The sequence below is a fragment of the Taurulus bubalis genome (genome assembly GCF_910589615.1).
Source record: "Taurulus bubalis genome assembly, chromosome: 7".
Classification (NCBI taxonomy): Eukaryota; Metazoa; Chordata; class Actinopteri; order Perciformes; family Cottidae; genus Taurulus; species Taurulus bubalis.
Window position 1 is genome coordinate 25,548,436 of NC_136595.1, and position 16,749 is coordinate 25,565,184.

Consider the following 16,749-nt stretch of genomic DNA (forward strand, 5'->3'; position numbering starts at 1 on the left):
CAGGTCCTTGCCCAGTATCTGTAATGCATAAACAAGGCCCTTAAATATTCGCCCACTAACAGCCAGCTTGTGCTACTCTGCTCTAACCTCCGTATTTATATATATTTTTACAGTATGGCAGTAATAAAATCACACAAGTAGTGGCTAAATCAAGTCTGAAGGTTATAGATGAGCTGGGTTTCCACATATAAACGCCCCCCGGTTCATATTCACCGTGTCCTCGCACGGACCCGAGTTTGGTCGTAAACAGAGAAAATTGAGAGACAGTCCCAGCAGGAAAATGTATTAGGTCAACTGTTTCCATCCTTTATGGCCGTGGCCTCATGGTGGAATAATTCATTAGCCTGAATCCTTTAAAAAATATATTTTCCCAAGTTTTTGGGAACGACTTCATTCAGTTCAGGGTGAGTTTGGTGACATTTAGGGAATGGAAACTGACCCTCATTAACTGTTGCTTTGAAGGCCTTTCCTCATTTACGTGTGACCGCTATTTGAGGAAAACTTGAGTCTGCTTGTTGAATAAAAGTCATCACAGCGAGGGACTTCAGGTACATCTTGAATAACAAATACGAGAGGACCGACAGTCCAAAAGCCAGTACAAAGCCTTCTCATCCTCGCGAGGGATTAAGATCTCGTAAAGTCCGGCATCCTCTCCTGTCGGTGGTCCCGGTGGAGCACATTCCTTCATCAACCACAACGTCCACAGTAACACAACGGCAGCGCCTCCTCCTGATAAACATGCTGTTGTTGGATCATATAAAGCCTGAACAGATTCCTGCCTCCCAGACCGGAGGGTTTTGGAACAGACCCCTGACTTAAAGGTCATGCCAGGACACGGTTATTGAGGCGTTACGGACACCAAGTGTTTTCCAGGCCCTGAAAACAGCCCATTACAGCCTGAATACTGGGCGACTAGCGTTTTATTTATTCATTTAGCAACGTCATGTTGTGTCTAAACTATTCTGGGTTGATGTATCATATTACAATAAACATTTATATTCACGATAGTTTAAATTGGGGCATTAGCTGTTACAGACCTTACATAATAGAATTAAAATAATAGTAAAATATATAGTATTTTTCTTAATGTAACCAAGTGCTTCACTAAATAAAATAAATCCCAAAAGACAGATACATGAGAATAAAGCCAAAGGACATGAGCACAGAGGAAGTCAAATTAAAAAAAATCAGATAAACAGAAATAAAAACGGTATAAATAAAAGTGTAAATCAAAGATTTCCAACGGTTTTTACAATCAGAAAAAGGTTTAAGATGAAATTTAAAAGAAGCGAGAGTATTGATGCGTCTTAGTTAAATATAGTGTGGGGGCCCTAATGACAAAAGATGACATGGGATTAACCACCAGGGCTCCATGCATGATGTTAACGGTCAAGAGCGCACATACCACGGAAATAAATCAGATGCTTTTAGAGCATTTAGAGCTTCGTGCGCCATTACATGTGTTAAAAGTAGATGAAATATTTGATAAAACACAAGTAGTACTGACATTAACATGCAGAGTTTCTACTATCTTGTTGGAATGCACGTATATCCTCAGTTCACCTGGGAGACATCAGTCACAGGTGTATGCATAGTTCCTGCTCAGAGACTTCCAGCTCCAGGGTCATGTATTACCCAGACTCCCCCTCCCTATCTCTGTTGTGTTTGTACCCCCCTGCTCACTCTGGACTGCAGCCTGAACATCCCCCCTGTCTGCTGCTCTCATCACGGTCCGTATGATTTATGCTCTTCTCCAAGTCTTACCTCTGTCAGTCTTTGGAAGCCAAAACTCAAGAGGTTGTCTTTAAAAGTATCCACGGTGGAAAATTAAACCAGTCCTGCAACAATGTTCCGGTATCTTCCCTTATTATCTGGAAGATATGTATGTAGGCTATATATATATAATTTTAATTTGAAATATTCTGGTCGAGCCACAATTATCTCAAACAAATCCCCTTACTCCCTTCTGTATATTTACTCAGTCACACACTTGTGTTCTTTCAACTTGCAGTCAGTTTGTTCCTGTTCAGAATCAGAATCATTTATTGCCAAGTAAGTTTACACATACGAGGAATTTGTCCTGGCGGGACGTGCATAACATTTAACAATATACATAAATATAAAGTAGAAAAATAAGGGAGCATGAATGTTTACAGTTGGGAGTACTGAATATGTACATTCGGATCTACAGAAGAATACAAATGTAAGTTAAAAATTGAAATTAAAAAGTTAAAATAAGGTAGAGTGCACAGAATGAAGTGGTTATGTGAAAGTGACAAGTGTAAAGTAAAGTGGCAAGTGTATTTAAATAATAAGGTAAAGTGGCAGGTGTGGGGCCAGACCACCACCTGACACTTAAACTTGGGAAAACATTTAAATTATAATCATTTTCTGGAGTTTTAAATTGCTGGGGTCAAATTGACCCTAAAGAGTTTTAATAACTTAGTTTGTCAAATCTAGACTTGCACATGTAGATAAAGCAATGTTTATGTGTACATTACAATGCATAACAGATATGATAATTAATAAGGGATATTATTATGAAGGATGTGTAATTGTATGCATATGAAGGTCACTGTTTTTATTACAAAAACAAAGTTGCATGTGGAGCCAGGGGGACTGTCGCTTTAAGGAAATGTAGTTCCCTCATTTGGCTGAAGGGGGCGGTGTAAGACATTGAAAACCCCAGAAGTTGAGACACCGGAAGTAAGAAGGACTCCACCAAGGGGGTGATGGGAGTGCAAAATCTACCCTTTTGAAGAAAGAAGAACTAACCAATGAGTGGCCTTAAGCTCCGTGAATGAGACCTATAACTAATACGCGCGCGATAGCAGCGGCCTTTGAATTCCCGACGTGACTGGACAAGACCTGCGGTCTGGAGAATTGCGGAACCCAGTTCCGCTAAAGGAACGGAGCCCGGTGTTTAGTTTTGAAGTGACTCAGCAGGTCTGGGGAAATCAAGTACTTATTTCAGGGTTTTGCTAGCTGTGTTTTTGCGAAAGGAGGTTGCAAAAACAACAAGAGGTGTTGGAGCAGAAATTCAGTGCCATAAAACAAAATAAAAAATGTATAGAACGACGCGTGAACTGAGGACCAGCAGCAAGAAAGCTACCAGCAGCAAGAAAACTAGAAAACGAAATTATAACGAATTAGAGGGGAATATACAAATAGAGAAGTTCAGTTGTTAGTGTCAATACGATAAAAAAAAATAAAAAAAAGGAAAAGAGGGGGACGGTAAAAACGTGGTACCACACTTAGTCACTGAGGAAAGTTAGGGTACTACCACAGTTAGGACACAGAGGTAAAAAGGGTATTACAATAACACAAACTGATATTAATTGTTTGCACCCACTTTTAAACACAGCATAGATAGTGAGATTAAAACATTGTTCACATTAAACCATTGATAAAGAATATACAGAGAATATTAATGATAGTTTGTATATTAATAACATTTTGGCAAATAAATAATTTTTAACAGAATTGTAGTTTTAGAACTTCATCATACTTGCATGCATAATCATTCAATTGCAGTGTAATATTGTGTTCCCTTTGGCCAGGTTAATTGCAGTGTGATAGTGGCAAAAAGGGAAAGGATGGCTCGCGTTCTCCTCAGTGGCCGTGGGTAAATCCAACCATTGTAGAAGCACGATTGCTGCTCCATGGCATGGCGCTAGTGGAAGCAAGTTTAGTGTAACATCAGTGCTTCAAAAGAAAATATATGTTAATATGTTTTTAATATCCTTAATTCTAAATTAATTTTACAAAGTTGTGCTGATGCTCCAAACTGTACAAAAAGAATACTAAGTTGACTATCATAGTGTGCTGTATTAATGGCTTAGTATTGAATGCTCGCGTTTATAATTCACATTATGTTTATATTTCATAACGCATGTTCCTACTGACAGTGAGCAACTGAAACTCTGTGACCCCTAAAATGTGTGCAAAAAGTAAGACATTTGAATTAATTAAATTTGCATACATACACATAAAAACAATTATGACAATTATATGAAGTTCTAGTTATTACTACAAGTTATAGGTCATATAACAGACCTGCAAACTTGTCACCTTTCAGTGAAATTCGGCGTTTTGAAATCAAAATATGTCATCCACGTGAATCGTGTAGATCCGAAGAGTTTTTTTTTTGGGAGGGGGGTCAACTGGCCGCCCAGCGTTTCTGAGATTGGAGAGACACGGAAAAAAGCTGATGTGATCTTTGCAATAGAGTCTTCGCTAATCAGGGTTAAGATGTCTACAGCGGCTTAATTTCCCTCCCACCAGTTTTTTAGCTAGTTAGCTTGCTATCTCCGCAGGGTGGCTGGGCTCCTGTTTATATTTAAGGGTTTAAGATCTACGTGTAGAAAAAAGTGTATCCTTCAGTTAATTATAATCTATAAGTAGTCTGAACATGACTACTTGAACTGGTATAGTTCCAAAGGCAGTTGAATACATTCTGAACAGGCTAGCTTGGTAAAGTAGTGGGCTGGTTGTGTGACTGATTGGAAGTCGTAGCACTGTTGAAAGAAACAGAACAAAATTACATACAGCAACATATCCTACGTTGTTATCCTCAAAGATTTGCACAAGCTGGCACTATATCTCCGTATATAATATCAGAGCTACCAGCTAACTTATAGCCACACTAGCACTAGCCAAGTTATAGCTCGATAGTCAGTATAAATATCAGAACATCAGCAAACATATAGCTTTGGTCTGTGTTAATATCAGAACACCAGCTAACGTATAGACATGGTTTGTGTTATTTTATATCATTTTTTTCAGAATTTATTTGTGAAAAAAATTATATTTATATTTATGAATATCCAGCATGATCTAAGCAAGATTTCCCAAACATGTCTTTTGGAGCGGTGGCCGACAAACTGTATGTTCAGGCCCTTACCAACGTCCCACGTACTAATACGACACCTTTTTGGAAAGATTAGGACCTAAAGAATCACAATAGAACGAATCTTAGGGGTGCGACAGATTTCCAGTCAAAAAACTGTGTCGTTCGGTTCAGAAATGGAAAAATTACTTTTTTTTTTAAAATGGGAAAACATTTAGAAACGTGGGCGGTACACAAAAGGCACAGAAAGTGGTTACGTGAGACAGAGAATTCTGAAGAAGAAAAACGGCCGTTTTGTGACTTTAAGGTACTAATAGGGGGTTTGTAAGGATTCTTATTACTTTGTTAGACTCCCACAAGCCTGTGAGGTTACGTGGATGTGTTTGTTAGTGAAATCCGACTTTGTAAGGGGTACTTATCACGAGTTTAGTGAAAAGTTACGGTCGCCGCAGCAAGTTCCCCCGAGTTACGTAAGTACTTCAACTTAACAGTTACTTAAATTTTTTTTTAAGTTCATAAACATGGTTGCAGAGATAATTAAGTTTAAGTTTTTAAAAAAGAAACTTAAAACAGAGGCGAAACGGGGGTCTGAGCTTAAAAGGTTAAGAACAAAACTGTTTTGAAAGGAAGTTCATTGATTAACTCTTGCAACACTGAGGTCATTTTCAGTCGATTTTCTCGATTTGACATAATTTCTTAAATTCACCTTTTAAAAGGCACTTGCATAAGAGATATAACGCCATATTTTACATCATAAATTGCAGAACAATCTCAGCTATCTATAATAATGAGGCACCATTGTCATAAGGCAAAAGTGTAAAGAGAAAATATGACACTAAAGCTGAAAAATGGAATCTCGTTTTTTGGAAATTCTTCATCTCTTGTGAAAACATTTACTCAGGTGGTTTTACTCAGGTGGAATATAGGTTTTGGTGATGGAAATTGGTTTACCAAAGGTTTTAGGTTCACAAAAGCAGCAAAATATATGAATAAAATGGTAGATACATGTAAATAAATGTCTAAAACTAAATTTTGTATTATCGTTTTTTGAGCAGAAATGTGGTCCGTCACACCTTTCACCAAGATTATAAAAATGGGACTGAGAAATAACTTCATACGGCAGATTAAGCTTCATGGGGTGTGAACAAATGAAAAATGACCATCACAACATTTTTCTTTTTTTTAAATAAAAATATGTATTGTAAATTACAAATATTTACACAATATATGTTTAGAAATAGAAAGCGACCCGGCCTGGTAGGGATGGCTGTGGTAGAGGGGCTGGTGGTGGTAAATCCTCTCTGTAAAATAAATGACTACTGGTAAATACTAACTTCACACAGTTTGAACAGTTCAACGGGTGTACATGTGCAGCTGAGCTGTGTACCCACCTGGTGAGCAGCGTCCGTGAGTAGTTGGGTCAAATCTCACAAGGATTATTCAATTTATGGGAGGGAAAAGCATAATGTTTAATGAGACGCTTTACATTGAATTTATGTAATCAAATTAGATGGAACATGTACATGTAATTGAAATACTTAAAGTCAACGTTTTTTGTATAATTTCTTTCTTCAGTAGACTAAAACCTGGGGACGGGAGTGAGATTATAATATACAGTCCAGGGGGAATAGGCCATTTCCAAAGGGAATGAGAAGATATCCGAGCTGGTTGAAGGAGAAGGAGAATCCAAAAACAGGCGAGTAGAAGGGGTTAACTGTTTGTAAATATAAAATAGAATAAGATAGAAGCTCTATGGAAATATAAAATGATTAAAAACGAATAAAGTATGGAGTCAAACACTAGCAAAGGGGGTAAAGAGAAAACTTTAATGGGCTGCCCTCCAGCATAATCAACGTAATCAGCGGTTCCGTGGCCTCATAACAATGAGATCTGACCTTATGTATAACCATCGCCATCTCATTATTTAGGGTCTTTTCTATCTTATCCACTGTTTTTTTCACCGTCAGCACATCATTCTGCTGACGGAGGTCAGGTTTGTAGAGAGATGGCCCGCTCTGGAGGATGCAGAGGTGGTCCTCTGTTTGTAAAAGTTCAGATCTTCTCCTCCTCAACTGGGCTACTTCCAGCTCCGGCTTTGTGACATGTTCTCCAGCCTACTTCTGTGCCGCTTCTTGCTTTTGCTGGATCACCTCCATCAGCTGCGCCTGCTGTCTTCCCTGAGAGACCACCAGAGCTTTCTCAGACTTTCCCTTGCTCTGATCAGCCGAATGTTGGATTTTCCTAATGCTCCTGGATTTGGTGTTTTCCTCCTTTTTCATTTCTGACGTCACACAGTCCAGCTGGACTTTCCTCTCTGAACGCTTGCTCTAGGGATGGCATGATGTGTTAAGTGGTCGTCTTGCAAGCACATTAAACAAACACACACCTGGTCTTTGAGACAGAAGAGCTCCAGCATCTTGTTGTGCTTCTGACAACCCTGTCCTCCAGGTTTGACACAGGGTCTACCAGCTGGTGCTTTTTAAGAGTTGCTACTCTCTTGTGAGGCTCCAGGTGAAACTGGCAGTACGAGGCCAAACACACCAGGCACGTCTTCTGGGCCTTGAGTTTCGGCACAAGGCAGATGTCGCAGGGCACCTCCCCTGGTTTGACAAGGATGCCATCTTCATCCCTCTCCCTCGTGTTTTTGAAATGCTTGACCATATCCCTGAACCCTGTGTTGACGTGGAGCGTTGGTCTCCTGCGGTACTTCATCCTACAGAGGGGACACTGCTTCTGGCCGCTGTTGGTCCAAAACCCTGTGATGCAAGTCTGGCAGAAGTTGTGTCCACATGGAGTCAGACAGGCTCGTTGAAGACATCCAGGCAGATGGAGCACAGGAACTGCTCGTCACATAGGCTGCTGGCAGAGGCCATGTCTACCTGAGAGAAACGGATTTCATTATTATATTATGAGGTCAACATTTCTTTTGTTCAGTTCATTCAAATAATATATATTATTTTATGTTTTGGCACCTCAAACCCTGAAAATGTCAGGGGGCACAGCTGTCCCATTATGTTTCTCTATTCAATTGTAAAATCAAATGTTAAATATACTAAATACCAGTGGCGGGCCGTGGGTTTTAAAACAAGGCCTTCAATGACGTGTGTCCACATCAGGTGCGGACTGGGGAAGGAAAAATAAAAAAAGGTGTCCCGGGAGTTCCTGTCGGCTGCTGCTGTGTCACCTGGCCCCAGTCCTCTGACCAGCAGCGGCGCTGTGTATGATTAAATACGACTGCAGTTTTTTTTAAGTAACACAGCCAGTATTTCACTCACCACATTTCTGTGCGAAAGGCGTCATCAGTCAAATCCACCAGCAAGTCATCAGTTAACCCACCAGCAAGGTGGCTTTTTGGTTCTAGGTAGAAAGCCAGAAGTCTCTAAAAGCTTTGTGTCCCACTCACCAATCACAGCGCATGTTCACGGTCACGCTGGGCCACTGACCAATCATATACGTCCACGTCATTTCGAAGGCGCTGCACGTCAAATAATCCGCCCAGCTTGTCAAACTAAGGATCTGATTTGTTGAAGACCATGACAATCAACCACAGCGTCCACTCTCAGTGTACTTTAATCTGCTAGAGCCTGCTTAAACTGCTTTGCTGGCATAGAGACACAGGAGAGAAAACATCTGATTGGATGAAAGCTTCTCCTTCAAACCAGCTGCAGGATGAAGACTGCAGGATTGCAACAGAGGAAGACAAGGAGCTGTGCAATGAGAAAATAAGCTATTAGGGAAAAAAAAATTATAATATATGTAGTGTATTTGTGAAAAACAATTTAATTAATTAAATAGTTATAACTTTGTGATTCTGTTTAGGTCAGAAGAGAAGTAAAAAAAAATACTGTTTAAAACTATTTAAAACAAAAACAACAACAACTGAGACTTGTTAAAGCACAATGTTCTAGATCCAAAAATATATATATATATATCTACACATATATATCCTCAAAAGTAATTCCCCCCAAAATATAAAAGTTTACACGAAACATGTTTGCTAACTGTCAAGCTTCGAATGACATCTAACAGTTGCGCAAAATCTACCTGTTACTTTGCGCATATATATATATATATATATATATATATATATATATATATATATATATATATATATATATATATAAATATATAAATATATAAGCATTAAGGTACGCTATTAATGTCCTCAAAAAGTCATACATATACATATATATATATAAATATATATATATATGACTTTTTTATATATGACTTTTTTACCTTAATGCTTAAATACTGTATATAAGCATAATTGACCTCATTTGATTCATTTTGCGATATACCTCACCTCTAGTGAGTGGCCCAGACTTTTCGTATATTTTTCGGATTGTGGCCCTCAGTGAAAACAGTTACACACCCCTGTAGATACTGCAGGACTTAATGCAAAAGACAAACAATGAACACTTACCGCTTTTCCGGACCTTTCGTTTGTTCACGTTAAGTCAGAGAATCTTTGGCGACAATTCTCCACAAGAGGGAGCTAATGTCCTCCGTGAGAGTTTAGCTGCTGGCGACTCTCTGTTTACAGCAGACGGTTGGAGTCCCCGCCGAATTTCAACCGTTACAGCACCGACCAATTACGTGCATGTAAATAACATCACGTGATGCTACTATGCTAGTAACAAGCAAAGGGACCAGAGGCTTGAACTGCTGGAACAAAGGGTTGACAATTTGCAGCAGTACTCCAGGGCTGATAACTTTACATCACTGGGCTGGAAACTAAGCATTATAGCTATGCCAGATCTGGGTGAATCATTTTGTTGACATTAAACCACTGCATTTAGATACAGGAGCCACAGCATGGACAATGTCATCAAATGTCTCATAATTCTTTCCAAATTGTCATAATAGGAACTACATTCTTGAACTAAAGTCTGAGTTGAGGTTCGTGAAAAATCTGAAGAAATTGCCTCGAGACGTTCATGAAAAATCAAGTTCACGTTTATTTTCTCACCTGAAGACTCACATTAAAAAAAAGAGGGAAGACCAGTCGTATGTCCATTCAAAAACTATAGTAACGTTTTTACTATGATATTGTTTTAATCACACTTGTTTAGCTGAAATGACTCTTCAGTCCTCCTGCTTTTTCTTCTTGCCCTGCGGTGAGGTGTTGTTGGTTTGAGAGAAGTGTTCAGACATGGCAGCAAGCGCCCGGTAGCGGTGAGAGATGGTGTTCTTCACCTCTTTGGGCAGTTCAGCGTAGCTGCAGATGAGAGGGAAGGAGTACAAATCAGTGCGGATGTTGTCCTGCAACGCTCAACGCCTTTCTAAACTGAGAGTAAAGTGTTGGCCTCTGGCTCCACCTTGTGGCGTGAACAGGACATTTTATACAGTCTTTGCTTACGTTTTTTCATATCCCTCTGGCTGGAAACAGGGATCCCATCCAAAGTCTCGAGGTCCCCTGGGTTCCACAATGTGTCCCTTAAAATACCAAGAGGAAAGCGTGAATGGATTATTATGACAAAAATACACACACACACACACTTGCATGTAACAACACTTTTGCAGCTTGAAAAAGACTCTTAACCTCAGTTGTCCCTCTGAACAGCTGCACTGGTTCACCTTTCCCAGCAGAGAAAGCAAAAGTGCAGAGAGCCCACGCCGATTTATCTTCAAACCCAGCGAGGAGTTTGTACAAGCCTGCAACAGAACAGTTCACGCAATCAGAGAGGCCGGATCTGCTTTAAACGTCTGTGTTAAAACACCTCGGCTGGGTTTTCACCATTACCTTCTGGCTTCAGTTTATCCAGGAACCACTTTCTGCAAAAACAAAGTTAAGTTGCATGCATAAATATTCATTCCCACTATTAAAAGATACAGCTGCTCGGCAGACGTGGACGTTATTATACTAACATGTAAGGACCAGGCAGGCCTCCCAGAGCCTTGAAACACAGACAGGTGTCCTCCACTATGACTGGCCCGTCAATCTGAGGGTGAAAAACAAACATCAGTACATCAGTTTCAATCCTTCAGCACACACACACACACACACACACACACACACACACACACACACACACACACACACACACACACACATTAGTAGTATTCACTTGCATGACAGTGTAGTTATTGTACCTGCATTGCAGCCTCCTTACACTTCTGTATGGAAATCTCATCTGGCTCCCCTTGGTATTCAGGCACTGGATGAATAAATATTTAGGTGAGCGATGACGTCATGAATATATGTAATCTAGTGGTAGTCTCTGCTTTGATACTTACAGTCAATCTTTTTGGACACTAGTTTGTATGGAAACCTGTCTCCCAGGATCTGAATGACCTGATGGATGCGATAGAAGAAGAAAAGAAAAAGAGAGTTAATCTGGCAGGTAAAATTAAACCAGGAATGTCTTCTGTATTAAATTACAGCTCATACTGACAGTCTATATTTAGTCTGGAACAGTATCAAGGCAATAAGTATTCAAGTATATCCGGTCTGAAATGGTTAAATAAGCAGAAGTATTCAAGTATATCAGGACAGCACAACTGTTAACTGTCGCTCTCAGATATAACACGTTTAATTCTCACCTCTTCGAGTTTTTTCGCGTTTCCAGTCACGAAGACCACAGACCGCCCAGCAGGCACCGCCATGTTGAATGATACTCGGCGGACTAACAATAGCGGACCAAAACACTTCCGGCTCAGCAACAGCCAATACAATCAGCCCCGAGAGCCTCAGCGAATCACCGGGCCGTACGTAGCCCCGCCCTTTAGAGAAACCCACCAATCAGCGGGCGGTGCCACCAGCAATGTTGTCCGAGCCGAAAACTCAGTGCCATGTGGACAAGTTGCTGTCAACAGACTCTGTCGCGGTGAACTGAAACTTCTTTTGGGGTTACTGCAACCACGCTGCGGCCGACAATGAGTCTTTTACCTCGCACAGCCGAGGAGTTCAGCTCCGCAGAATACTGGGAGAGGTTTTTTAAGAAGCGCGGGGAGAAGGCTTTTGAATGGTACGGAGACTACAACAAACTCTGCGGCGTGCTGCACAAATACATCAAGGTCCAGGATAAGGTGAGGAAACTACTGCGATCCTCAAAGTACCCGCTAGGATTCGGCAGCTATAAAGAAGAGTCATGTCAATACAGCATAAACAGTTTGGGTTGACAATTTGCCGAAAATAACTTGTCGTCCACTTCCTATTGTATATGTGTGGGGAGGTGACGTCAAGTCTGCTCAACTTTCATCAACATAAAGGTGTAGAATGATGATGTCGCAAATAATAATAATAATAATAATAATAATAATAATAATAATACAAATGTCTTACATAGACATTTAGTGAGGGCAAAATCAACTTTTAAAGGTAAAATGTTATTCACGAGGGACGTTTCATAGTACAGTGGTGGAGGAAGGACAAAAACCACAGTGAAAAAATACTCCATAAGAAGAAAATGTCCTGCATTCATGATCCTACTCAAGTGAAAGTACATTAGTATGGATGTACTTTCAGTATAAAAAACTAAAGCACTGATTATGCAAAAAAAAAAAACAGCCCCTTGGAGTGATTTATTATAATTCCTTTTATTATAGCATTTTACTGCTCGAGATGTTTGGGTAAAAAAATGCATCGTGTCTGCAAGTGATAATATTAAATCCTTATATAATATGTCTATGCTTATAGCCTTGTCTATGGACGGCCCAGTCATGTAGGAAGAGGGGAGAACATGGGATTCTCCTCCTCTTGACAGGTTAGAGCCAATCAGATGTTAGGACGAGGCGAGATGAACCTGTGACGATAACCTGTGTATGAAAGGCCCCACTTCCTGTTGTTCATTCCCCAACCCGTGTGTTGGCTGTACCACTCACTGCTCTTGCAACTGCAGCACTTATTACTTAGCTTGTGACCAGATAATAAATTACCAGCATTAGAGAAGTTGTTCGGCTGAAATTTTCCGGAGGCTACACAAGTCATCCAATTTATAGACTCTTACACAAGCGTGTCATGTGTTTTGAATCTGCAATGTAACCAGCAACTTTATCTGACAAATACATAACGTGCACTAGAAGTATAATGTAACGTAAAATGGAAAAACTTAAATGAAGCACAAGTCCCCTCAAAACCTAAGGAAGTGTGGTTACTTGCTTTCCACCACTGCAAACGACAACAACTGGTGAATTAACACCGTTTTGTGTTTCCGTCCTCCAGGTGTTGGTGGTCGGCTGTGGCAACTCTGAGCTGAGCGAGCAGATGTACGATGTCGGCTACAAATATCTAACCAACATTGACATCAGCGAGACGGTGGTGACCCACATGAACCAGAGGAACGCCGAGCGCCGGCCGGGCCTGACCTTCCAGCAGGTGGACGCTACTCAAACTCCCTACGAGGAGGCCAGCTACCAGGCAGCTCTGGACAAGGGCACACTGGATGCCATGGCGTCGGAAGAAGAGGGATCCCTGGCCAGAGCCATGCTCACGGAGGTGAGAGAGCTGTGGGGTGCGCTGTGCACGAACCGTATGTTTTATAACTCGGTCGACTCACAGCTGTGTTTTTCGTATTTCTGCAGGTGGGCCGCGTGCTCAGCGTCGGCGGGCGGTACGTCTGTGTGACGCTGGCGCAGGAGAGCGTGGTCAAGCTCGCCGTGGAGCACTTTGTCCAGCTGGGGTGGGCCGTGAGGCTCCACTGCCTGCAGGAGGAGAGCGGGAAAGAAGAGGAATCCTTCGCTCTGCCCGTCTTCGTGCTGGTCTGCACCAAGTTCCGCCAGCCGATGCCCGCGCCCATCCTGGAGATGTGCCTCGGGGAAGACGGAGCCCCGGTGCGTCTCGCGCGGGTAGCGGACTTGCTGTCGGCCGTGCGGGAGCACCAGGCTTACGGCGTGTTGAAAAAGAGGCTCCGCACAAGCACAGACGCCGGCTCGAACCTCTCCCTCACCCTCTGCCACACCAAGACCGGCCTCCCCAGATACACGCTCACGGTGCAGGATTGTCCCCCGGGGGCCAAGGTGCCCAGATCGAACCAGTTTGCTATTTTTATCGGTGAGCTCTCCTGTCCTCGCGTCACGTTCACATGCCTCTTTTGTGAATCGCACCGGTCGTGTTCACTTCTTCCCCTGTGCTCGTCCCGTCAGTGCCTCAAGGCAGCGAGACGACCTGGCAGTACAGCTCCGCTGAGGGGCGGAGGGAGCTGGCGGCCAGCGCTAACTTTCGGCGCCTGGTTATTGCGGCGATGCACCGGAACCAGGAGTACTCGGACATGCAGGCCGTCCAGTCAGAGCTCTCACCGATGGTGATGGACCTGGCTCCACCGGGCATGCCAGCCAACCAGCAGGTGAACACACGCAGGCGAGCCTTTTGGAAAAAAGTTGCAAATGTGCCCGAGCGTGTTCACTTGAGCCTCTCGGCCCCTATTCAGGTGCCGTTTCTGTCAGTCGGAGGGGACCTGGGCTGGCGGGAGGAGGTCAGCAGCGGCGTGAGCGAGCTGAGCGGGGAGTACTGCGTGGAGAATGTCAAAGGAGAAGACGGGGAGCTGTATCGGAGACTCGTTTTCCTCTCTAACACTTCCCTTGTCCAATCGGAGAGCCGCCTCGTCGCTTCAAGTACCGGTCAGTTCTTTTTCCTCGTTCACTGTGATTTGTTATGCTCTCCTTTTTATTTATGATATAACAATATAAGTTTAGTCGTGGCTAAAGGAGCTAGGGAACGTAAAAAAAAAAGTTTGTCAACCTTTCATTGATCTAATGACTTCAAGTTAACTGTACACAGTAGAATAATAGCAGAAACGATGATTCAATACACAATATATAATATCTTAATAGTTTATTATAGCTGCCTGAGGATCTGAGAGCGGCTGGAAGTGTTGTAAATGTAAAACCTACCTATTTTATGATCTATTATTTTATTTATATTCTCTTTTTTTACATAATTTTATTGTATTTAAGTTGAACATGTTATTCTATTTTAGTGTTATTTTATTTATCACTTGTTTTTATTGTATTTAAGTTAAAAAAATAAATATTTTATTGGTATTATTTATCACTAATTGTATTTATTGTTTATTGTTGTTGTATTGTTTAATTACATTTTTATAATTGTATTGGTCTCAAATTGTCCAATTGCTTTTGTCTTTTGTTGTTTTCGCGGCTCACACTTGTTCCATCTTATTTGCACTTTACCTGCATTAACCTTTATGAAAGATGCCTCACACATGAAGCTTGACTGATGGATGAAAACGTGGTTCAATGCAAAGAGTGAATATTTGTGTTTCCCGCAGCATCAAGTCACAAGAAGCGAAACAAAAAGAAGGTCAAGCCAACAACATCCTCCGCCTCTCTGTCCGTGGACAGCGGCTTCCTCTGCTGCGCTCACCATGAAGTCATGGTGGCCGGCCTCGCCGCGCTTGGAGTGGGCACGCCGGAGAACAAAGGTCAGTTCAAACCGGTTTTCTCCACAAAAATGCCGAGCGTCACCTGTGATTGGTTTTCATCCCCTCCGTCACCCCTCTTAGACGTCCCGGTGTCCGTGCTCCTGGTGGGGCTCGGCGGAGGAGGCCTGCCTCAGTTCCTCCGGGACTTTGTGCCCGACGTCACCGTCGAGGTCGTAGAACTCGACCCCGCCATTCTGCAAGTGGCGAAGGAATGGTTCGGGTTCAGACCGGACGAGCGTTTGACCGTCACTCTCGGAGACGGCCTCGAACGCATCTGCGCCCTGGAGAAAGGAGGTGGGTAAAAGGTGAAAGTGAGGCTACGTTGATGGACATGTGAACCAGGAAGTGACGGGCTATTCCTTTCCTCCGTAGGCGATCGTTTGTTTGACGTCGTCATGTTCGACGCGGACAATAAAGACAATTCTGCGGGTATGAGCTGTCCACCCGCTGCCTTTGTAGAAACCTTGATCCTGCAGAAAGTCCGTCGACTGCTTACCCCCAGAGGTACGGTATTTATTTAAACATATTTTTTAGTACTCATCTTTACTGTATTCTGTGCATTCTTTTGGTGATAAAGGCCAGGATTTAAACCTGTGATCTCCAGTATTTGATTTGTCTTGAACCCGGCAGCCCTTCTTAGGAAACAATCATGAAGAACATGTGTTTCACCCACGTTCTCTTCTCTCCTCGGTCTCCTCCTGCCGTTGGACACGCAGGTGTCTTCATCCTGAACCTCGTGTGTCGGGACTCGGCCTTGAAGAAAAGCGTGCGTGAGCGCGTGGCCGCCGAGTTCCCCACCATCCTCTCCCGAAAGGTCGAAGGGGAGGTCAACGAGGTCCTGCTGTGCTCTCTCTCGTCGGACGCCACGCGCATCCTCCCGTCCCTGAACCGGGCGGCCAAAAGCCTGCAGGGCGCACTGCTGCGCTCCAGCGGGACTGGAACCAACCACCTCCCGCACATAGACGTCGCGGAGCTGTTAAAGGACCTGAAAGTGGAGTAAAGTTGGTTTGCGACCAAAGGGGATGGGATTGAGACACTGAAATATGAGAGAGACATTCAGTACAATGTAATAAAAAAGTATTCTGATGCATCATATATCATATATACAATACAAGTAAAGGACATTTTGATCTGAATGTGTTGGAATAAAATAATTCCCAGTGCTGTTAGATAGTTGAACTTGCATTACATGTACCCTTTGGTTTCTGTTCCACTCCCTCCCATTGCCCAAAAGAATGCAGCAGTGGTATTTACAGTATGACTCTACTCTCTGGTTCCAGTTGCAGTGTTTAAATAGCTGCAGGGTGTCTGACACCCCTGGGTGTCTTGATAAATCAGTGCACTTTTTGTTTTTGTTTTTAATAATTGGCCACGAAGTTTGTTCCTCTCCCACAGAAGGGGATTGCCGAGTTAAAACTTGCCGATTACCGCGCATGCGCTCAAAAAAACTCGATTCCGTTAGCTGTCAAGAGCGGAGCGTTTCTTCTTCTTCTTCTTCTTCTTCTTCTTCTTCTTCTT

The 16,749-nt window shown here is 42.5% G+C and overlaps 2 protein-coding genes across 3 annotated transcripts; one reads left to right on the forward strand and one right to left on the reverse strand.

Annotated features, from left to right (window-relative positions):
* Positions 1-9,808: 9,808 nt before the first annotated feature.
* On the reverse strand, positions 9,809-11,463 carry itpa (inosine triphosphatase (nucleoside triphosphate pyrophosphatase)). The gene is made up of 8 exons (XM_079221422.1): positions 11,396-11,463; positions 11,090-11,147; positions 10,946-11,010; positions 10,721-10,794; positions 10,596-10,627; positions 10,395-10,507; positions 10,212-10,288; positions 9,809-10,070 (listed from the first exon to the last, which is right to left on the reverse strand). Exons 1-8 carry the CDS (start codon positions 11,456-11,458, stop codon positions 9,938-9,940), a joined length of 615 nt encoding a protein of 204 aa, XP_079077548.1. The 5' UTR covers positions 11,459-11,463; the 3' UTR covers positions 9,809-9,937.
* A 265-nt stretch (positions 11,464-11,728) lies between these two features.
* mettl13 (methyltransferase 13, eEF1A lysine and N-terminal methyltransferase) lies at positions 11,729-16,317 on the forward strand (the record flags this gene model as incomplete). 2 transcript variants are annotated; one of them, XM_079221417.1, is made up of 9 exons in its annotated part: positions 11,729-11,881; positions 13,017-13,289; positions 13,376-13,844; positions 13,937-14,136; positions 14,221-14,410; positions 15,079-15,231; positions 15,313-15,525; positions 15,604-15,735; positions 15,948-16,317. In XM_079221417.1, the coding sequence occupies 9 exons, from the start codon at positions 11,729-11,731 to the stop codon at positions 16,229-16,231; spliced, it is 2,067 nt and encodes a 688-aa protein (XP_079077543.1). In that variant the 3' UTR covers positions 16,232-16,317. The 2 variants fall into 2 exon arrangements, with proteins under 2 accessions (XP_079077543.1, XP_079077544.1); XM_079221418.1 differs by having other exon boundaries at positions 14,221-14,404.
* Positions 16,318-16,749: the final 432 nt, after the last annotated feature.

Bases quoted from the DNA above. Each gene is read 5' to 3' on its own strand.
- itpa (XM_079221422.1), bottom strand. From the start codon at position 11,458: ATGGCGGTGCCTGCTGGGCGGTCTGTGGTCTTCGTGACTGGAAACGCG. The intron at 11,011-11,089 runs GTAAGTATCAAA...TTATTCATCCAG, and splicing joins AGTGTCCAAAAAGATTGACT to TGCCTGAATACCAAGGGGAG. The intron at 10,628-10,720 runs GTTAGTATAATA...TTGTTTTTGCAG, and splicing joins GGCCTGCCTGGTCCTTACAT to AAAGTGGTTCCTGGATAAAC.